The sequence below is a fragment of the Oryzias latipes genome, chromosome 4 (genome assembly GCF_053564925.1).
Source record: "Oryzias latipes strain Hd-rR chromosome 4, Olatipes_Hd-rR_3.1".
NCBI classification, from domain to species: Eukaryota; Metazoa; Chordata; class Actinopteri; order Beloniformes; family Adrianichthyidae; genus Oryzias; species Oryzias latipes.
In genome coordinates this window covers 20,056,892-20,080,085 of record NC_136240.1, presented here as the reverse complement: position 1 = coordinate 20,080,085, position 23,194 = coordinate 20,056,892, and the positions used below count along the sequence as shown (strand labels likewise).

The 23,194-nt window shown below is 38.9% G+C and overlaps 2 protein-coding genes across 8 annotated transcripts in view; one reads left to right on the top strand and one right to left on the bottom strand.

Annotated features, from left to right (window-relative positions):
- Positions 1-363: 363 nt before the first annotated feature.
- LOC101169597 (G-protein-signaling modulator 2) lies at positions 364-22,982 on the top strand. Of its 4 annotated transcripts, XM_078946625.1 has the most exons (17): positions 632-767; positions 6,694-6,816; positions 11,730-11,829; positions 11,902-11,951; positions 12,251-12,386; positions 12,690-12,829; positions 13,899-14,022; positions 14,147-14,262; positions 14,542-14,697; positions 15,214-15,322; positions 15,479-15,641; positions 15,818-15,912; positions 17,237-17,422; positions 19,364-19,523; positions 20,360-20,545; positions 20,619-20,716; positions 21,035-22,982. In XM_078946625.1, the coding sequence occupies exons 2-17, from the start codon at positions 6,812-6,814 to the stop codon at positions 21,200-21,202; spliced, it is 1,992 nt and encodes a 663-aa protein (XP_078802751.1). In that variant the 5' UTR covers positions 632-767; positions 6,694-6,811; the 3' UTR covers positions 21,203-22,982. The 4 variants fall into 4 exon arrangements, with proteins under 4 accessions (XP_023810112.1, XP_023810111.1, XP_078802752.1 ...); XM_023954343.2 differs by having other exon boundaries at positions 566-767; positions 11,730-11,951; XM_078946626.1 differs by lacking the exon at positions 6,694-6,816 and having other exon boundaries at positions 609-767.
- Positions 21,840-23,194, bottom strand: part of mcoln3b (mucolipin TRP cation channel 3b) — a 6,637-nt gene continuing 5,282 nt past the window's right edge. Inside the window, exons 12-14 of one of the 4 annotated variants that reach the window (XM_004068080.4) lie at positions 22,978-23,184; positions 22,724-22,854; positions 21,840-22,622 (exon numbers count right to left, since the gene is read on the bottom strand). In XM_004068080.4, coding sequence (XP_004068128.1) covers positions 22,583-22,622; positions 22,724-22,854; positions 22,978-23,184 — 378 coding nt within the window. In that variant the 3' untranslated portion in view covers positions 21,840-22,582. Of the gene's footprint in view, positions 22,623-22,719; positions 22,855-22,977; positions 23,185-23,194 lie in introns of those variants that run through there. The other 3 variants (XM_078946628.1, XM_078946629.1, XM_078946630.1) reach the window with 3 other exon arrangements.

Sequence of the window (23,194 nt, the reverse complement as noted above, 5' to 3'; positions counted from 1 at the left end):
TTTCTTTTTTGTATTTTATCAATTTCATGCACTATTTATTCAAGGTAATTTTTGATAAACGTTTTATCAGTTTAGTAAAAAACAAAAAACGTATATTGAAATTGTCTTTCACATAGTGAGGCTTGTATTATGAAAACATGAATGCAGTTATGAAAAATTATTTTTAAAATAGTTAAGCATCTTGTGATAATATTTATAGTGTCAAATAAAAATAAAGATGACTAACTGCGATTTCTTCTACTACAATTAGTGTTTTTTTTATTTTATTTTTTGTAACTACACATTTTAACAGGTGAATGTTGGATATTGTGATAATTATTTTTAAACGCGATATTTAAAATAATAAAGAAAACACGATTCCCTAAAGTGGGTAAAATGTCCCATTTCATTTTAAGGATTCAACAAGTTATTTAACTTTTCTTGGCTCTCTTTTCTTTCTGCCTGTTCTAAATTAGATGAACATGATGGGGATATGCCCGCCTCCTGGTTCCTGAACGTAAAACGTGTGAAAAGTTAGCCCGCCCTTCCAGAAGTGTCAAAGTTTCCCACGACACCTGAATACAGCACCCCGCTGCACCCCACTTGAGAAGAGGAGGGGCCTCCACGTTGACTGCTTCCCGGGACACCCCACCCCCACCCCCACCCCCAGTGTGACTCGGCGACGTTAACGACTAAAATTGATCAGCTTCCAGTTCCACAGCTCGAACCAGTGTTTCCTAAAGTTGGGGACATGTTTGTGTCGTGTGCGAGCTGTCGTCTCTGAGCCGGTAAGTCCATAATTTACTCCTTACATTTGACTGTCTCTTTTTTCTTTCTTTCTTGACTTTGGAAACTTTGGTTCCTTCCTCCTTTACTTCAAGTTAGCTAGCTTCTTTTCCCGTTGCGTTCAGTAAAAGTTTCACTCAAAAACACCGTTTGCCCTCAAGTCAGACGGGGAGCGTGTTGTGGCACGAGTGTCGATTGCCTCATAATTTCCCCCCCAGTACAGTCATAATAATAACTGACAGAAAGCTAGCTTAAAAACATGAACACTTGAATGATCCTGTAGCAACGATATACTAATATTATATCAGCAGTAAAAAACACTTTTTATTTTCTTATAGGGTTTTCCTTATCCTCTTCAACTTAATTATGATAAACCCTTAGAAAAGAGCAGTTCAAAGTTTGATTTGTCACGTCTGCTTCTGATGGTTCTCCTCCATAGAAACGACGCTGAAGTTGGCTTCCGATTCACAGCTTCCGATTCGCAAGGGCACTAAAAGAACATTCCGCTGTATTTTTTGCACTAAGATCACCTAAAACCGGGTCCTGTTCAAAAACCGCTGGACCTGGACTGCTCAAACCTGGATGAAATTATGCATTAGATAGTAAAGAACACATTAAACACAGATTCTGATTTGTGAAACCTTCCTCTGATTTGTGAAAATGTGAAATAGTGAGAAAAAGGCGATTAAAAAAAACCTGAGTCCACTTCAGACCAGGTCCTGTTCAAAAACCGCTGGACCTGGACTGCTCAAACCTGGATTAAATTATATTTTAGATAGTAAAGAACACATTAAACACAGTTTCTGATTTGTGAAACCTTCCTCTGGTTTGTGAAAATGTGAAATAGGTTCATTTTTATTGCCTTTTTCTCACTGAGTCCACTTCAGACCAGGTCTTGTTCAAAAACCGCTGGACCTGGACTGCTCAAACCTGGATTAAATTATAATTTAGATAGTAAAGAACACATTAAACACAGTTTCGGATTTGTGAAACCTTCCTCTGATTTGTGAAAATATGAAATATGTTGATTTTTATCGCATTTTACGCACTGAGTCCACCTTAGACCAGGTCCTGTGCAAAAACCGCTGTACCTGGACTGCTCAAACCTGGATTAAATTATGCATTAGATAGTAAAGAACACATTAAACACAGTTTCTGATTTGTGAAACCTTCCTCTGATTTGTGAAAATGTGAAATAGGTTGATTTTTATTGCATTTTACGCACTGAGTCCACCTTAGACCAGGTCCTGTGCAAAAACCGCTGTACCTGGACTGCTCAAACCTGGATGAAATTATGCATTAGATAGTAAAGAACACATTAAACACAGTTTCTGATTTGTGAAACCTTCCTCTGATTTGTGAAAATGTGAAATAGGTTCATTTTTATTGCCTTTTTCTCACTGAGTCCACTTCAGACCAGGTCTTGTTCAAAAACCGCTGGACCTGGACTGCTCAAACCTGGATTAAATTATAATTTAGATAGTAAAGAACACATTAAACACAGTTTCGGATTTGTGAAACCTTCTTCTGATTTGTGAAAATGTGAAATAGGTTGATTTTTATTGCATTTTACGCACTGAGTCCACCTTAGACCAGGTCCTGTCCAAAAACCGCTGGACCTGGACTGCTCAAACCTGGATTAAATTATAATTTAGATAGTAAAGAACACATTAAACACAGTTTCTGATTTGTGAAACCTTCCTCTGATTTGTGAAAATGTGAAATAGGTTCATTTTATCGCATTTTACGCACTGAGTCCACCTTAGACCAGGTCCTGTGCAAAAACCGCTGGACCTGAACTGCTCAAACCTGGATTAAATTATGCATTAGATAGTAAAGAACACATTAAACACAGTTTCTGATTTGTGAAACCTTCTTCTGATTCGTGAAATAGGTTGATTTTTATCGCATTTTACGCACTTAGTCCACCTCTGACCAGGTCCTGTTCATGTAATTTGGGTGGAATTGTATTTTTTTATTCCTTAACATTTTTATTTTTTATACTGGATTTTACTATTGTATGTGTTCACACAGGTACGAGCCGGTGGCCCTAACCTGGGTGCGCAAAATCACTTTGTTGCATTCCACATACTTGGCCCAGACAAAAGCTGGCACTTTTACGATGGACTTTAGGAATCCAAGAAGGCTAGACGAGGCGACATCAAAATCTCAAAATACAAAATAAACTGAGAAACAGATGTCAGATTGGATACATAGTTATGGTCACGGTTAGCATGTATCTCTGACATAAGTTTAGTTTTTTTGTTCAATATTTCTTGGTTTGTTTTCTGATTTACTTTAAAGTTCCTGTTTTGGTGTTTTGATGTAAGTTGTCCTTCCCTTGTCCCTATTGTCCTTAAAGTGCATAAAATGCGATAAAAATATATTATTTCACACAGCAGTTTTTGAACAGGACCTGGTCTAAGGTGGACTCAGTGCGTAAAATGCAATAAAAATCAACCTATTTCACATTTTCACAAATCAGAAGAAGGTTTCACAAATCCGAAACTGTGTTTAATGTGTTCTTTACTATCTAAATTATAATTTAATCCAGGTTTGAGCAGTCCAGGTCCAGCGGTTTTTGAACAAGACCTGGTCTGAAGTGGACTCAGTGAGAAAAAGGCAATAAAAATGAACCTATTTCACATTTTCACAAATCAGAGGAAGGTTTCACAAATCAGAAACTGTGTTTAATGTGTTCTTTACTATCTAATGCATAATTTCATCCAGGTTTGAGCAGTCCAGGTACAGCGGTTTTTGCACAGGACCTGGTCTAAGGTGGACTCAGTGCGTAAAATGCAATAAAAATCAACCTATTTCACATTTTCACAAATCAGAGGAAGGTTTCACAAATCAGAAACTGTGTTTAATGTGTTCTTTACTATCTAATGCATAATTTAATCCAGGTTTGAGCAGTTCAGGTCCAACGGTTTTTGCACAGGACCTGGTCTAAGGTGGACTCAGTGCGTAAAATGCGATAAAATGAACCTATTTCACATTTTCACAAATCAGAGGAAGGTTTCACAAATCAGAATCTGTGTTTAATGTGTTCTTTACTATCTAATGCATAATTTCATCCAGGTTTGAGCAGTCCAGGTACAGCGGTTTTTGCACAGGACCTGGTCTAAGGTGGACTCAGTGCGTAAAATGCGATAAAAATCAACATATTTCATATTTTCACAAATCAGAGGAAGGTTTCACAAATCCGAAACTGTGTTTAATGTGTTCTTTACTATCTAAATTATAATTTAATCCAGGTTTGAGCAGTCCAGGTCCAGCGGTTTTTGAACAAGACCTGGTCTGAAGTGGACTCAGTGAGAAAAAGGCAATAAAAATGAACCTATTTCACATTTTCACAAATCAGAGGAAGGTTTCACAAATCAGAAACTGTGTTTAATGTGTTCTTTACTATCTAAAATATAATTTAATCCAGGTTTGAGCAGTCCAGGTCCAGCGGTTTTTGAACAGGACCCGGTTTTAGGTGATCTTAGTGCAAAAAATACAGCGGAATGTTCTTTTAGTGCCCTTGCGAATCGGAAGCTGTGAATCGGAAGCCAACTTCAGCGTCGTCATTTTATCGCATTTTACGCACTGAGTCCACCTTAGACCAGGTCCTGTGCAAAAACCGCTGGACCTGAACTGCTCAAACCTGGATTAAATTATGCATTAGATAGTAAAGAACACATTAAACACAGTTTCTGATTTGTGAAACCTTCCTCTGATTCGTGAAATAGGTTGATTTTTATCGCATTTTACGCACTTAGTCCACCTCTGACCAGGTCCTGTTCATGTAATTTGGGTGGAATTGTATTTTTTTATTCCTTAACATTTTTATTTTTTATACTGGATTTTACTATTGTATGTGTTCACACAGGTACGAGCCGGTGGCCCTAACCTGGGTGCGCAAAATCACTTTGTTGCATTCCACATACTTGGCCCAGACAAAAGCTGGCACTTTTACGATGGACTTTAGGAATCCAAGAAGGCTAGACGAGGCGACATCAAAATCTCAAAATACAAAATAAACTGAGAAACAGATGTCAGATTGGATACATAGTTATGGTCACGGTTAGCATGTATCTCTGACATAAGTTTAGTTTTTTTGTTCAATATTTCTTGGTTTGTTTTCTGATTTACTTTAAAGTTCCTGTTTTGGTGTTTTGATGTAAGTTGTCCTTCCCTTGTCCCTATTGTCCTTAAAGTGCATAAAATGCGATAAAAATATATTATTTCACACAGCAGTTTTTGAACAGGACCTGGTCTAAGGTGGACTCAGTGCGTAAAATGCAATAAAAATCAACCTATTTCACATTTTCACAAATCAGAAGAAGGTTTCACAAATCCGAAACTGTGTTTAATGTGTTCTTTACTATCTAATGCATAATTTAATCCAGGTTTGAGCAGTTCAGGTCCAGCGGTTTTTGCACAGGACCTGGTCTAAGCTGGACTCAGTGCGTAAAATGCGATAAAATGAACGTATTTCACATTTTCACAAATCAGAGGAAGGTTTCACAAATCAGAAACTGTGTTTAATGTGTTCTTTACTATCTAAATTATAATTTAATCCAGGTTTGAGCAGTCCAGGTCCAGCGGTTTTTGGACAGGACCTGGTTTAAGGTGGACTCAGTGCGTAAAATGCAATAAAAATCAACCTATTTCACATTTTCACAAATCAGAAGAAGGTTTCACAAATCCGAAACTGTGTTTAATGTGTTCTTTACTATCTAAATTATAATTTAATCCAGGTTTGAGCAGTCCAGGTCCAGCGGTTTTTGAACAAGACCTGGTCTGAAGTGGACTCAGTGAGAAAAAGGCAATAAAAATGAACCTATTTCACATTTTCACAAATCAGAGGAAGGTTTCACAAATCAGAAACTGTGTTTAATGTGTTCTTTACTATCTAATGCATAATTTCATCCAGGTTTGAGCAGTTCAGGTCCAGCGGTTTTTGCACAGGACCTGGTCTAAGGTGGACTCAGTGCGTAAAATGCGATAAAATGAACGTATTTCACATTTTCACAAATCAGAGGAAGGTTTCACAAATCCGAAACTGTGTTTAATGTGTTCTTTACTATCTAAATTATAATTTAATCCAGGTTTGAGCAGTCCAGGTCCAGCGGTTTTTGAACAGGACCTTGTCTGAAGTGGACTCAGGTTTATTTTTATCGCCTTTTTCTCACTATTTCACATTTTCACAAATCAGAGGAAGGTTTCACAAATCAGAATCTGTGTTTAATGTGTTCTTTTCTATCTAAATTATAATTTAATCCAGGTTTGAGCAGTCCAGGTCCAGCGGTTTTTTAACAGGACCCGGTTTTAGGTGATCTTAGTGCAAAAAATACAGCGGAATGTTCCTTTAGTGCCCTTGCGAATCGGAAGCTGTGAATCGGAAGCCAACTTCAGCGTCGTTCCATAGAAAAAGTTTTTTGCCTCCCCTGGCAAACATCACCGGATGGAGAGTTTAATTAATGGGATGCCTTCATTCATATTGTAATTGTGGGGCTTTAGCATGCAAACCCTGGCTTGGTTGGTGCTGGGAAGAGTTTGTGATTGGATTTGCAATATCACGGTGAGCCTGTTTTTGTCACGCTTAAGATGTTTCCCACACCCAGTGTGTGCCTTTAGTGTCTAAAGTTTAGATAAATAAATAAGGACAATTGACAGACATGTGACAAGATCTTTGTAAATCGTGAATCCGTTTCAAAGGAATCTGTTTCCCTCAGACACACATTCAGGACAAGGATTTCCCCCCAAAATCATCATATTTTGTCTTTGTGGTTATATTTATAAACACAACACAAAATAGGTCAACGGGTAAACAGATGATCGTGTTTTCAAAAAGCAGAGGAATCAGGTTGCCCTTTAACGGTGCAACTCTGAACTTGCAGAGCTAGTTTTCTTTTAAAAACATTTTGATCCTGTCTGCAGACACGACTGCACCCTCAGGATTTTTGTGCACTGCCATCACTCTCAGACACACACAGGGAATGATGCAATCAACAACAACTAATGGAGAGGCTTCTTTCTAGCAAAAACAGTCCGGCAAATGAGGTCAGTGCTTACATATTTTATTTAGACCCACGGAGGGCTCTTGCAGTACACTCTGAATATTGTTAAAAATTGTGTTTTCACATATTGCTGTTTTATTGGACATGAGAGATGATGCAGTTATTGCGTTGGGGAAAAGAAAGACCTGCAAGGGGTAAACTTGAGCAAATGTTTGTCTGCATTTGCATTGGTGGGTATAATTACAAAGTGCTGCTCTGCTACCTCAAATACATTCCCATCTGCATCCTTCCTCCCTAGTCTTTTTGATTGATTTCTGGTTAGTTTTTGCTAATGATTTGGGGTATTTACTATCACAAGCATAAATGTTGAGTGTTCACTCCTCAGATTCAGAGAGCTGTGATGAGCAGAATCCATGCATAAAGGTCTCCTACCATAAAAGGCTTGTGTTGGTTGTTTGCAGTTTCAGATGTCAAGAGAAACGCTTCTTTTGCACTTATTCCAGGATGCTAAAATGGGGAATTCCTTATGCAGTTTATTCTTTCTTCCTTCTTTCATTATAACAGATGAGTGGCATTGCTTTGCAGTTTTTAGAAGAGAAAAGATTCAAAAGTTGGCCGTTTTTGTATCAAAAGTTATCTTAAAACATACATTTCAGATGTTTTTATTATGTTTATTGGCACCTGGTATACTATACATCAAATTCTAAAGAGCCATTTTGTTCCGATCTTTCATTTTATTATTTCAAATTTGCTTTTTGTTTGCACATATTTTTATGATAGTAATAATGATTAGCAGATTTTGACTACAGGAGGTCTCCTCTAAGTCACAGCACATGTATTTAAACTGACAAAAAGTGTGAGTAAACAGTTGTGCCCCATCTCTGCATACCTTTATGTTTAAATTCTTTTTTTTTTTAATCTAATGGCTGCTTCTTTTACGGTTTGCCACAGTGAATCACCTAGTTTATGTAACTTGCTATCTAAAACTGCCTAAATAAACTACAATTCTACTTGCTAAATTAAACCATCTGGAATTTACTAGGAATCAGAATATTATCAATCCAAGAGGGAAGTTATAATGCTCCATATTTTAATTTAAATGATTATAAAATATGACTGTGGGTGCACAAGATCAAACCCAATGCAGTTAAATACAAAAACCTTTCAATAATTCCACCTTTTATTAAGCTGTTGTAGAAAATGCATTCATTGTTTCAAATATTCCTAGTGGTGTGCAGGACAAAATCAGCTGTTCTAGCTGCGCGGATGACTATTTTTTTTTATGTGTGGAGTGTGGAACAAATAGCCTTACGCTTCAGCAGAGCCACTTAACATGGCTATAATTAACACTGAAGCCCGGACTAATTGGAAGTGACACATACCATCGGGTGACTTATCAATGCAGGTAACCAATGCCTACTTGGTGGAGAAAGACAGTAATCCGCTAAACATGGCAACGTAGCCGACTGTTCTCACTTTGAAACATTTCTGCTTGGTGACAAGTTGGTTTTAATCCGTGTTCACCTGAACAAAAGGTCTCCTACCCGGCACCTGGTCTTTAAGGTCGATGTGAGCTCAGGGAGGATTAAGTCCTTTGTTCTGCTGCTACAACCAGTTAGAGTGCTTGCAGAAGAGGCTCCAGCGGGATAGTGTGTTTTTGATTTGTATTTTTTGTTCTTTTTCCTTATTTTTTTTTTTTTTGGGTTGAAATTTTGGCAGGAGCTGATTGCGTTATGTGTATATACATGACAGAAGAGACAGTCACAGGTATTAGTCAGAGCAGCGTTTGCTCCAGAGAATACTTGAGATGTCCGTCGTGTCCACCTGCTTTGAGTGTGTCAGAATGGGAAGAGGCAACAGGTATGTGTGTTGGGGGCATGACCTCCGTTTGACTCAAGGAATCCGTTTCTGTTGTTTGATGCGAAAAAATAAAAATCTGTCGATCTAGAAAGGAAAATAAACTCCTACTTTTATATTTGCTCATGATGTCATCTTTTACAGATTTTTGGTTCAGAAAAGTGTCAAGAATCCAATTTACACATAAAATAATACTTTGAAATATGTAAAATTGTCACAAAAAAGTCATTGTTTATTTAAAAGGTGTGTTGATTTTTTATTAACTAATTTTTAAAGGATACCCAAGTTTACATGATCCTATTGTTTTGAAAAAGCGTGGCTGCCAGGCATTGGAATAAGATAGAACTGGAACTGGTTAAAATATTAGTAGTTTGCTTTAAGTATTTGTTTCTTATATTTATACGAGCTGTTTTTAAAACCTGAAAGTAAAAACCTGGATTTCTGGCTTCACTTTGGTGTGTGGTGGACTATCAACCATTCAGATGACATTTATCAAGATTACTACAAGAATACTACAGTAAGCTTGCGGTGCTTGTACTCAACTTTTCACATTGTTGTCAGCAGATGAACAATTCTCAGCTGAGGCTTTGAACAGCCTCAAAGATGGAGACAGTTTTCAAAATAAAACAATAAAGATGATCAAGTGTTAATAATAATAAAAAAATATATATTAGCCTAACTGGATTTTAGTTTTCTTTTATTTCTTTACAGAAAGACATTTTTGTGTGCTCTTTTAAACTCTTAAATCTATTATTTTTCAGTCTGACAGATTTGGTTTAGATAAATAATAATCAGTATTTTATGAATAATCTTTTTTTCTGTTTAAATTTAAGAAAACAAAGTCTCTGAAGTCTAGGATTACTGGGTGCTTAATGCTGCTGTGTTGCAGTATGTGAATTTCTCTGTAGCTAGACAAGACTGCATTTGTTTTATGGATCTGTTTCGTCAAGTGTTTACATGTCTGAGTGAGAACAGGTTTGTGATGATTGTGGGTGAAACCTGTGCGAAGTTTGACTTCTCTGAGGAAAAATACCAGGAACTACTTTAATCCATAAGAACAGAATTGAGCAGAAAAGATGCTATAAGTGGCTTTTAGAATATATCAATGGAAACCCCAAATGCATTATGGGGGAACATTTCTTGTATTTTTACAGTTTAAATGCTTTCCAGATGATTTGAGGCTGAAATCTTTAAAAGGAGAGCTTCAGCACACATGTCAGAGATCAGTAGTTAATCTTAAAGAAATGACAGACATTCAAGCACGTGAATATAGATCTGTATGAGAGCGCAGTCATTGCTGTTCTGTTTTCACTATGCCTTGTTGGAAAATGGGCTGCTTAATTTAAAAGTCAATTGATGGGCTTCTTACTTTCCCAGTCTAAAGTCATTCACAAATCTGAAAAATAATCTGACCTACATCTTTTTGGTTTTGATGGATTTTTTTTAAAGAAATACAAATGATTGTATGTTCTCAAGGTCTCTACCTCCTTTTGGGGAAAGTTTAATGTTAGACATGTTTACTTTTCAATAGAAGAAGTGGCATTTAGAGTTCTGTCAGCATCACGGTGAACTGCTGATGGGTTTCTGTAAATCATCCATAACAGCAGCCACAGGTGATGCTTAAATGTTGGTAAGCTTTTGATGGGTTTTACAGGTAATGACAGTCATGCAGTCACTAAATAACATTTCTGTGAAGTCATGAATTGTTCAGACGCAAAATGCAGTCGAGCCCAGCAGTTAAGACGTCTTTTAAGCAGAATTACAAACGGGCTTTCTTCATTGTCTTGCAAAAAAATACATTCAGTGTTGAATTTTAGGGCTTTCATTTATTTTATTTTATTTATTTTTTTCAGAGGAATCAAAACCTTTTCAGTTAAATGAAACTCGTTTGAAAGTTGCAGAAGTGTATTTTTGATTTAGTTTTCAATGCCAAACATGATTTCAAAAGCATCAAAATAGGCTTTTGCCTCCAGAATCAGACTGAAGTCATGCATCACATGAGGAGGTTACTCTGAGGTAATCCTTATTGAAAGACTTTCTTAGTAAACCTTGTTTTGACTTCTTAAAGAGCATCATAGGTGGCTCACGTTGTTGTCTGGCGGTGTTTTCATTTCCTTTGGTAAAAGTTAGGAAGGATGTTAAAAAGTGGATCTGAACCACATTTGGGACACTTTAGTGTTTCTAGGATGGAGGTTTGTATTTTCATTCCATGGTATTTGTGGTGTTTTCAAGACCGTTGTGCTCACGGAAAAATGTGCTATTTTTTGTAGTTTTTCTTGTTTTACTGTTTTTTTTTTTTTTTAATACTTTAATTTGTTTTAACTTCCCATCATGAGCTGTTTTCTCTGACCGAAATGACCAGTTATGAGAGAGAATCTTCACATGGAGGCATCAGAGAAAATCTGTCTCTTAAAAGTCTCTAATTTATTCAACAGATTATTTTTACAAATCACCTGAAAACATTTTTGGATTTAAATTTGGGCTTTTTTTTTCCCTTAACCTTTGACCTGCCGGGTGGTTTGTCCTGGCTGTCAGTGGGGAAGGCCGATGAGCGGGGGGACGTCCTGTAGAGGTGGCCAGGACTGCACAAACAAAAAAAAAAAAACGTTCTTAGTTAAAGTCATTATTAAAGAAAAACATAAATAAACAAGCTTATTAATGTGCACTCACACGGATCCTCCGTCCTGCTATCATAGTCCACCAAACTCTATGTTTGATTTTTGAAGTCATATTCACACATTCCTTTCTCGGCAAATTTCACAACTTTCTGACTTTGTTTCCAGTGTGTCGAACTATACAAGGAAATCCTCATTTCTGATCCTGTTATGACTTAAAACATGCAAAAATACGGATTTTTCTCACAGCTTCTATTGAGCAGAAAAATGTCAAATTATGTTTTTCATCATAAAGGTTTCCTTTATCTTGGATTCTTATTTATGGCCTTAAAGTGCAGCTGTTAAGTCCTCCATGTTAATTTAGAAACAAAGTAATTGATTCTGTGTTTTCACTTCATATTTATATGATATTTAATTGCCAGCTTTTTGTTCAGAGGGAAAATAAAAAGGCAGTTCAGTTCTCAGCATTCCTGGTTCCTTGCAGAATGGAGTCGTCGTGTCTGGATCTGGCTCTGGAAGGCGAGCGGCTCTGTAAGGCAGGCGACTACAGAGCAGGTGTCTCCTTCTTTGAAGCTGCCATTCAGGTGGGGACAGAGGACCTTCAAATTCTCAGTGCCATCTACAGCCAGCTGGGAAATGCCTACTTTCACCTTCAGGAGTACATCAAAGCTTTGGAATACCATCGGCATGACCTCACACTCACCAGGTAAAGAAAGTCCCAAACTTAAAAACGCTAAAAATGGACTTTTTACAAATCTTTTCTTACATTTTTAGATAAATACAATCAGATCAGTGTCTCTCTTAGATCAGTTTCTTAGAGTTTTAATTACCATTTCCTTCTCTGTTATAATATTGCCAGGCTAGACTCAGCAGCATTCCTGCTTGCAGCTGTAATTTGTGTTCATCTCTCTTGTGTTTTCACACTTATACACTTTATGAATCTAATAAAACTGTAACGTTATATTTGCATTCCCCCCCCCCCCCCCCCCTTCGCTGCATTTGCAGAGCAATCGGAGATGAAGTTGGTGAGGCTAAAGCCAGCGGTAACCTTGGGAACACGTTAAAGCTTTTAGGGCGCTACGATGAGGCTGTGGTTTGTTGTCAAAGACATCTGGAGATCACAAAAGCCATTTATGACAAGGTTTGTTACATTTTCCTGCAAGATTGTTGAGTTTACATCAAGATTTTACCTTAAGAACTTTGGAGATTTGGGCTAAATGCCTACATTTCAGCTGTTAACCCTTAAAACTGTTCATCTCTAAGATTCCCTGTCAAGCCTGTGACATAAAAGGCGGTGCATAGAATCAGCACACCAACCTCTAAAATAGTTTGCCAGCCTTGGTGTAAAAACGAAAGAACCAGGCTGTCGATGTATTTTCAGAGTGTAATTACAGCATTGGTCACTCGGCTTTCCGGCTGTGAAAGTCTGCTGGGCCTGTTGCAGGTTGGCCAAGCGCGAGCACTATATAATTTCGGGAATGTTTACCACGCCAAAGGCAAGAGCATCTGCTGGAGTGGAGCCAAGCCGGGGGAGTTTCCAGAGGAGGCCAGGACCGCTCTGAGGAAAGCCGCACACTACTATGAGTGAGTTGGTATCTCAGCTTATCTCTGGGTGTTGATTGTGTTATGCTACACCTCTAAAGTCCTGCAGAATTGCATAAAAAGGTAGCGGTGGCTCTGCTGTCCGGAGCCCTAAGCTGAAAAGTCAGCTGTTAAACACCAGAACTGACCTCAAGTTCTCTTTGCTTAAGATGCTTAAGCTGAGAGCTGCCAAATGCTACGGATAAGAATCTTATCAATGTCAAGGTGTTTGTAGCCTGCGAGGTCTATCTGATAAAAATGTTTAATCATTTCAGCTACAGGAAGAAAATCAGAAGGTTTAGAAGCAAGTCGCCCTTAACATGATTTTATTTTCATCGTAAATGACCTTGCAGAAATTCCACTCAGTTAGTAAAAGCTGGGCCTTTTGATTCACATGGCAACAGTTTAGGACAAAAAGTCTGAATGAGAAGGTGGTTTTTTGGAACATTCATAGGAGAAATTATGATTGTTTAGTTAAAAATCGCTTCATGATTCTCAATTGGAAATAAAGCAAAGAAAGTAAGACTTTTGGTTTATTTGGAAGAAAATATATTTCTTTCAAACACACTCTGAAGGTCACATGACGTTTTATTGCAATAAATGTCATTTAGTTTACTGTTTTGGTGTTCAATAAAATAAATAGCAAATAAATCAATAGTTTGTTGTTCAACATGGCCGAGAATGTTTCAGAAATGTGGGGTTATACTGGCACTAGGATAATATAAGTCCTTTTATTTTGATTTATTTTCTTCTTGTGAGTAAACGAAACAGGAGGCAAGCTTTTTCTGTGTTCTGCTCTAATGTGAGGTTGGAATTGTGTGAGCCATACATCCAGTATCATATACAGTATATATCCTTTGTGTGTTGGCTCCATCTTCAATGGAGATGCCACAGCGTGATGCAGCTCCCAGGTGACGGCTTCAAACTCTAGCTTTCACTCACAACTGAGGGGTAAAAGGAAAGACTGCAACATCTCGCAGGATTGATGTTTAACTCTGTTAAATTTAATAAAAAGGGAGTTAAAAAAGCCACAGAGGGCCTTTAAACCTAAATGTTTTATTTTTGCATAAAGAGCTAACCTGAGCCTGGTGATGGAGCTGGGGGATCGAGCTGCTCAGGGCCGGACGTATGGGAATCTCGGTAACACGTACTATCTCCTGGGTGACTTTGAATCTGCAATAGTTGCACATGAAAAGGTAAGAAGAAATCAAGAAAAAGTAGCTGTTTAATACTTTTTTAGGTCATCTTTGGTTGTAGGTTATTTATTTATTGTATTGTATTGGCCTTCACCGACATGCCACTCTTTGGGCTTTTTGGCAGCGGCTTCTTATTGCTAAAGAGTTTGGGGATAAGTCGGCCGAGCGGAGAGCCCACTGCAACCTTGGCAACGCTCACATTTTCCTCGGCCAGTTTGAAACAGCAGCTAATCACTACAAGTGAGTACAGTTCAGACTGCGTCTTAGTCCGCTTTGTACTGACAGGCGGTGCTTGTTTTCTCCCAACAGAAGTTTTCCTTTTAACAAAAATGATGACAAAGGTAAATGCAGTTTCTGCACTTGAATGTTAGTATTTTTTTTTAATGAGCAATTTGTTGATGCAGACCTTCATGTCAAACAAGCAGAAAGGAAGAGAAGATAGCAGCAGATTACTGTCATTTTCTGGCACCCACCCTTCATTCTTTGACCTTCCTCCTCCTCCTTCCTCTGTGCCCCCAGGAGGACTCTGCAGCTGGCCAGGCTTTTGAAGGACCGAGCGGTGGAAGCTCAGGCTTGTTACAGTCTGGGAAACACCTACACGCTACTGCAGGACTATGAGAGGGCCATCGATTACCACCTCAAACATCTGGTCATCGCCCAGGACCTCAAGGATTGGTAGACCATCGACAACTTATTTTGAAGGATCAAACTGGAAGGAGGATGTTAATTATTCAGCGTTAAAGCACTCATGCAAACACTGCAGCAAGTTAAAAGGGACAAATCTAATATTCTCAAAATATTACTTGGTCGAAAAGCATCAGATGTATAATTTTGGAGAAAATTCTCATAAATTTAGGATTACTGCCTCTTGGAGGATTTTCAAAATTAAAGCTTTTTTAAATAAATTCTATCTAATATTCTTAATCCATAAGGTTGAGGTGTTCTTTTCTACATTATAAAACAATTGTATTACATTTTGGCTGTTTTGAAAACAGTAAAGCAGATTACAGGTCTTTTTACGGTTCTCCTATAACTAGAAGTGCTGCTATTTCTTTACAATATCTGATTCATCTGTAATCTGTACGGCTATGCTGTTGATTTTAATGTTTATGGTGAGGATTAATCTGTTATTACAGAAAAATCTGATAGTGTGGCAAAGTTTTGATCACCCTAACTTCTTCCTCACTGCAGCGTTGGTGAAGGAAGAGCGTACTGGAGTTTAGGAAATGCCCACACTGCCCTAGGGAATCACGAGCAGGCAATGCTCTTTGCTGAAAAACATCTGGAAATTGCAAAACGGGTGAATGTTCCTCTTTTACCTCCTGTCTGTGCTGCTTTTTTTCAAGACACACTGCCATCTAGTGTTCATGTCGTGAACTGCAGAATCGAACCCCTGCATTTTCTGTTAGTGAGTGACCCGTCTAAACGTGGAGTTCTGTTGATGTTCATGCCACAGACTGGAGATAAAAGCGGAGAGATGACCGCCAGGATGAACCTGGCAGATCTACGGTTGGTTGTTGGACCCAAGTCCAATCCCAGCATGCAATACATGTTTCCCAACAACAGAATCAACGACCCCGATCCTTTAGAAACCCAACCAAGTCATCTCATCCTGCCAGGTAAATCTAAACTTGAGCTGAGAAATCTTACCTCATTTTTAGAAAAATCATAATGAAACGTAATAAATTTTTAGCATTTTTTTAATTTAAAAATTTGCTTGATGTTCTGTAATATCTGAACAGCTTCTTTAGAACGTGTTTTATTTAGATCAAAGATGGATTTCTGTTTGTTTTAGGGGTGAGAACTTCATTAAGGAGAGGCAGCGCAGAAAACCTTCTGGTGATCCCAGGTCAGCATCAGAGGCAAACTGAAGGTCTCCCAGCAGATTTAGTAAGTTTTGTCCTAATCGGGAGGTTTTAACTGCATAAAACCTCTACATTTATTTGTCGCTTGCACCTAATCTATGCACATTTTAGTTGTGTTGATGTGTTTTAACATTTTTTTTGTCTATTTTTGTTCCTTTCTTGATAGATAAAAGATTCTTTTAAACAACACCTACCTGTTGTTTCTGATCTTTGCTGTTTGTTGTGTTTATGAAAGCTGCACTGATTCCATAAAAGATTTTTGTGACGTTGAATGTTTTTTTCCCTCTGACTCACTGTTTGCCACAAAGCGGGTGGGCTTCACAATCCGCCTGCTTTGAACACAGTGAGAAGCTCTGCTGGTATGAAGAATGACTTCTGCCTCCTGACTTTGAAGTCTAGCTGAAATAAAAATGCCTAAAAGCCCCCAACAGTCTCCCTGCAGGTCACCAAAATGAGGAAAGAGAGCTCTGGTTTCACATCATCCAGCGATCCTTATTTCAAATAATAATTGACTAATAAGTACGTTATAATTTGACCCCATTCATAGCAAACTAAAGGATAAAGCTTGATGTGTCTGAAGTTGCCGGATCAGGGGCGGCCGTGGTGCAGTGGTGGGGCGATCCACCTCTGATCGGAATATTGCAGGTTTAATACCCGCCTTGCCTGCCCATGCGTCGAAGTGTCCTTGGGCAAGACACTGAACCCCACCTTGCCTCTCTGTGCCAGTGTTCGGCAGTGGAGCCGAGCCGCCATCAGTGTGTGAATGTGTGTGATGGGTGAATGGGACTGTAGTGCTTTAGCTTTCGAGGAAGGTAGAAAAGCGCTATACAATTATAGCCATTTACCATCTTTGACAAAAAAATGAAGTTTCAAAAGTTTCAGGCAAACTCATTTTAACATATCAGTTTGAAAAATATTTTCAAAAAAGGGCACGCGTGTTATTTTTGGATAATGTTGGTTCAGTTTTGCATCCATAAATCTCCATCTCTCATCACTTTTGTTTCCACATTTGGTTTTTAAAGCTAATATTAAATATTACTATAGAAAATCGACATCTAAATGACTAAAAAGTATTATTTTTTTGATTTCATGTCATATTTGTTTACTAAACATTGATTAAAATGTTTGTTAGCACGCCTTTGGTTTATTAAGATAAAAACTAAAGTTTTAGTTCAATAAAAACCAGGCTTGAAGGCTAAAGTGCTGTTTTGGAAATGTCCGCTCGTTTTTTTATGGCTATCAATATTTTAATTTCTTTGGAAGTGAGTTAATCTGAAGAGGACAAATATCACAATTCAGAAATGTGAATCTGTCAGATGCGTCAAGGTAACAGCTGTCTGTTTGTGCAGGACAAGGAGGAAGATTTGTTCTCCGGATCATCTAAAAGCAACACGATCAAAGCATCGACCAGACTCTTCCTCTTCCAGCGGCTGAGCAGCAAGAAGCAGAAGAACAGCAAACCTTTTGCAAAAGATCAGGAGGAAAACCAGAACAACTACGCCGTCGCTGATCCAAACTCACCGGTGTCTCCTAAGGTACGTCTGGTTACAATAACAGGGGACTGTGCTAAAATATTATTGAACTTAAGAGATTTCAAATTGTCTTAAATTCAGAGGGAACATGGGGTCTTTTTTTGCCACTTTGCTTTTGGTCACTGGAATTTTAATAAAAAAAGGAACGGCTGTTTCACTTCAAATATTTGGATAGTGGCACACTGATTTTGTTTTCATTTTGCCGTTCTATTCTCGAACTATTCAGCATGTGCTAGCCTAACTGGACTCATTGGACATTTTCTTGTTTTAAAACTGTAATAAAATGTTTTCAAAAGCCTGAAACTTTCTCAGAATCTGTGAACATGAACCGTTTCTAACTACTGCTCTAAGAATGTAGGATGCGCTTTTACTATTTAAGATGGAAAAGAGGTTTGTTCTTTTAAACATTGATCACCTTTTACTTAAAAATGTATATATTTACTCGTTAAATGCAAATAAATTATTTGATCTAAAAACTATTCTGTTTTTGCAAAAATATAAACTTCTCTGTTTTCAATTGCTTTTGTCTTTTTTGATTGAACGTGTTCATTTTTGTTTCAATTTTATATTTCTGTGCACAAAAGTTTGTTACTATTTATTCTTTAAGAAATGGGCTCAAAGCAAAAATACATTTACAAGCCAAAATCTTCACTGTTGTTTATCCCAAACAGGCCCAGGAGTGGAAAACGAATGGATTAAAGTTGTGACCCATTGTTTTGTTTAGCTGAAGTCGGTTTGTTGAACTCGTTTAAGCTAGAGTGAAAAAAACTGTCACAGCCTGGAAAATCAACTCAAGTGTCACCGTGAAGAATATTTTTACTGGCTTTGTCTAAACTAAGATCAGAAACAGAACATTTGGGGACAGCCATAAAATTTTTGCCTAAGCTCAATTTCCACATTTTAGTGCTAAGAGAGTTTCCCATTACATGAATCAGTAGTGATGAATCTATAGCTTCTAGGGCAGGGGTCAGCAACCTTTACCTAACAAAGAACCGTTTCCCACTGAGATGAAAGCACAGGGAGCCGCAACACTAGATGTGTTACAAAAAATGTTTTAGCCGATATATCGCGATAGTTCATTTGGCAATACTTGTATTGATTCAAAATGCTGTCAGGATATTTATTTAATTATTTTTATTCTTTATGAGCGTGAAGTTTCCTTTGATCTTTTGTCCATTTTCCAGAACCTTAAACAGACTTTTCCGTCTGTCAAACACCCAGAGTTAAAATAAGTGAGATGATGGAAACAAAGAAAAAAAATTGTTCCCTTTAAATCCAGTAAACCCAGTAAATTATATGAATTTTAAGGATGACAACTATTTTTTATTAGGAAGCAGCTGTTAGTTTGTCTGGAATCATAAGCAGTGAGTCTAAGCCCCGCCCCCGCCTCCCTACCTGTTCGTTGTTCTCCCCCGCCTGCAACCTCCCCCTCCAATGTTTTCAACACAGCGCAACATACGGTCATCAAAGCAGCAAGGTGACAGGATATTAGGGGCGCCCTGACGCAAGTTTTACATGGAAATGGGGGGGGGGGGGGGGGGGGAGGCTTTTTTTTGGGGCGCTTATGCATCTCATACAAGATCACCACTGACTGTCTTATTAGAAGAACTTTCCATCCCATAACAGTCTGTGGTGGGCGTTCACAGCTGCAGACACGCCCCCCCGCGTTCACGCTGGTCTCTTCCTCCTGTCCGCTCGCACTACCTGACGTGTTAAAGGCACCATGACAATCTTAGAACATGATAGTTATTTTACAGAAACACAGAGAACCCCAGCACAGGTATGCCGACCCCTGCCTTAGTGGTTACTGACTCTGGTAGACCTTTGCTATGAGGTTCTGCACCTGCTGAGTTTTTTTTTTCCTTAAACTCTTCGATAAGTTATTTATCTTTAAGCCTGTTTTTGCAGATTTGTCATCTGATGCGTTTGGTTTTGGCTCCACAGCAAAGACACCAGGACACCGTTGGAGAGGACAGCTTCTTTGACGTCCTCTCTCGTTTCCAGAGCAACAGACTGGACGACCAAAGGTGTTCACTGGATAGCCAGAGCCATGTCCCTGCTCACCCCTCCCCTACCTCTTCCTTACCTGTAGCTGAAGGAAATTGTGAGTCTATCATGTGTTTTTGTTAGTTTTACACTAAGTCTAAGTCATGTGTATTTAAGCATGAAATCATTTTTTCCCCTCTTCCTTCAATACAACTCGAAAAAGAACTGTTTGGTAGAGTCTGGATTTGAAAATAGCAGGTCCTGATCCACAACTATGTGGCGTTGGTGCAATTTCAGAATCTTCAGAACCGTTCTTCATTTGAGTGTTTGTCCCAGATGAGCCTTGATTGACAGTTGACCCCAAATGTTTTTGTGTTTGTTTGTGTTAGCACTGTAGAATCTGTCCTTTTTTTTGTTTTTTTTGACATTTTTATTTTTTTATGTTTAAAAAGACGTCCACTAGAGAGTAAACCAGATTAGGGAGTATTTTGGAAGCAGCATACTTCCCTTGTCAGATGGGGAAAAATATGCAAATCACTGGCTTCCAGAAACGACAGCAAGAATCTCTGCCCATTGTCTGCAAGCATTTGTGGAAATGCCCTGGAAAAGTCTCCTCTTTGCTGGAAGCACAGATGCACGTAGAATCCTTCTAGGCGTGGTATTCATAGACTACGACAATCAGGATGAGGCTGCATGAACCATTTGGAAGTTCTGACAACCTGGAAAAATGAGGCTCCACTTTGGGGGTTTTCTGATGGAGGTCAGTGCAGCTTGTGTTCATCCGGACGTGCTGCTTCAAACCCAAACTGACAAACACCCAAGTAGCTCTGGAATTGTATCCACAAATGTCTGAAAGGCATTGGCTTACCTTCCACTTTCCTAATTGAAAAAATTTCAAGTATAAACTGGACTTAAGGACAATCTTTTGTTTTACACAAACGGTTTTTTCCCCAGCTGCCTCAGAACAAAACGCAGCATCGCAGGATCCTGGTCATTTCCTGGAGCGGCTGGCCAGCTGCCAGGCCCACCGTCTGGACGACCAGCGGGCCAGCGGCAGCCATTTTCCTGGCTTACATCTCAGCACCTGCAACCCGCCTCATATACCCTCCACCTCCAGCACAGACCCTGCACCACCCCAAGGTTCTTTATGAGACTCATCCTGCTTTCAGCAGGGTGGACTCCCAAAAATGACAAATGTGCGTTTGCTTTCCAGAAAGCCCTCATATTCCCTCCCAGTACAGCCACCTTGAGGCTAGCGCTGAGCCGCCCGAGGCGGACGACGTCTTCTTCGACATGCTGGTGAAGTGCCAGGTAAGAGCGACGCTTCGGAAGTACTGTGGCAGTCAAAAAAACCTTTCACATGAACGCCATTTTCCTAAGATAAAAACTATTTTCTACAATTCCAATCAAGGTTGGTGCCAACTAAAAACTCTGAATGTGTTCCTTTCAGATTAGGATTATGGGAAATATAGTACTTTTTAAGAATTGGATTGCATAATGGTTGTGAAAAAAAACCTTTGTTGATAATTTGTTTTCCTGTTAATTGAACAGAAACAAAAAGACAGGATTGTTTTCCATTTGTGAGACTGAAGCATAGTGTAAGCAGTGCACCACACGTCTGTGTTTTAGGGCTCCAGGCTGAACGACCAGAGGAGTTCTGCTCCGCCTCCCGAACCCAAAGGGCCGACCGTTCCGGACGAGGACTTTTTCGCACTCATTCTACGTTCCCAAGGCAACAGGATGGAGGAGCAGCGAGTCCCGCCTCCCGCCAGCATCACTCTGGACAAACCAGGCTGACTTCATGAGGACAGCAGTATCCCAGGATGTGATGAGACCTTTTTTATTTATTTTCCTTGAAATATTCTTTCAGGTTTCTGAAAAAGCACACACTTCTCCAAGGATGCAGGACTTTTTTTAAGAGCTATAACTGGTCTGGGGCACAGATGTCTTGGACCAACCTACAGTACATATTAGCTTTTTTCCAGAGCTTCCATTACATGACAAACCGGATCATACCAGCTTTTGTTGGACTCTAAATCTATTTGTTCTCGATGAAAGCTGAATCGGCGTTTTTAAACTGGAAGTGTCACGCGGCCACTGCACAGAAACAATGACATGTCAGGAGGGAGACGGCTTTTATTTGAGCTCAGCCTCAAACTGTCCAGCAGTAAGTTATTGGAAAGTTTCTACAACAAACCTCCTGTGGGGAAATAAAGTGCAGCATCCGTTTCACCTGGAGACCAGAGGAACCCCTTCGGGATATTTCAATCTCCTTGAGATTTAAAGAGAGTGATTTCTGCTACGCTAAAGGCTGTAAGGCTCCTACTGAAGTGACATAGGATCATATTTTTTTAACTGGAAGATCATTTTAAGGATGATTTGTATTTAGGAAGACAAACTTTTAGCCTTTGGAGTAACAATCATGAATTCTCAGGAGATTTCAACATATTTATTAGAGCAGGGGTGTCCAAACTGAGAATTGTACACAAAAAATGATAGTATTGGATTGACTGCTATTTGATGTCATTGAATCTGCCTTTAAATAAAAAAAAGCAAACCTGACAGCTGTAGGAACCAGTCAGACCTTTCTAGATCACATAGGAGTTAGAAGAAAGTGTCACCATGTGTGCATCAATGCCAAATTTCAAATGATGTTTCTTAAAAACAAAATAACCCCTGATAGCTATTTCCTTTCCAAAATGTGGAAAATGTTTACACCAGAGTGAATGGGAACTAACTTGCTTTTATGGCACATCGTCTATGCTCGCTACTCTGTTAACTCTTTTTTATTTTTTTCCACATGGTTTCTGTTTTAAACTGGAAGTAAACGTTTTGATGTATCTGCTTTTTCCTTCATTTCTGAATTTTTAAAATGATGTTGCTCAAAAGAGCTGATCCACCAAGATTTCTTTAATTATGAGTTTAAAAAACTTGAGTGCAGGCTTCATATATGTTCCATATTCAGTCCTATTTGTTGTATTTCTTTCACTTAAAGCCCATTAGAGATTGACGATGTGCTGAATGCTGGACGCCCTGCATCAGCATTTAAACTTAAAAAAAAAGTGATTTAAAATGTGCCTTCTATTATGTCCTCTCTCTATGACCATGTGTGTATTGTATTTTTCTGAAAATGGGTCAGAACGTGCAAATCAAAGGTGCTGGACTCCCTTAAACCTGTCATGCCTCAGACGTGAGTCTTTCTTGATTCCGTTTCCATCTGAAATGCAAAAAAATTAAAAATAAAATCTGCTTTATTTTCCTTCGACATATAAAGACAAAGGATTTGGTCAAATTTGATGATGGTTGAAATGCTTTTACCTGTTGACGCAGCAGTTGATGAGGCAGCTTTTGTTTTCCTGAAGTCTATAAAGTCCAGATTTGGGCAGATCTTTACAAACCGACAGGAACTTCTGCAGGTCGGACGTTGGGTTTCCACTCTGCTGCTGGTGCTGAGTCGTGAAAATCAGAGAATTTGTGTGTAAATATGACAACACGTGCATGTTCTGTCAGAGCAGTAAACAGAAACCTGTGGGTTGTTTTGGAATGTGGGATCATAAAAGTGCAGTTGTCACCTTGATTGTGTCGTATGTGTCAGTGATGATGGTGATGAAGAGGCTGAGGATCATGTATATGAAGAGAGACACAAAGGTGTAGAGGTAAACCCTGCTGAAGATCCACACCAGGTTGTTCTTCTGCTGCATGTCCTTGAAGGTGGGAAACATGTCATCTCCGTTGATCAGGGAGAAGAGACACTCCGACACGGTGTTCAAGCTCCGGAACTGCAGAGAA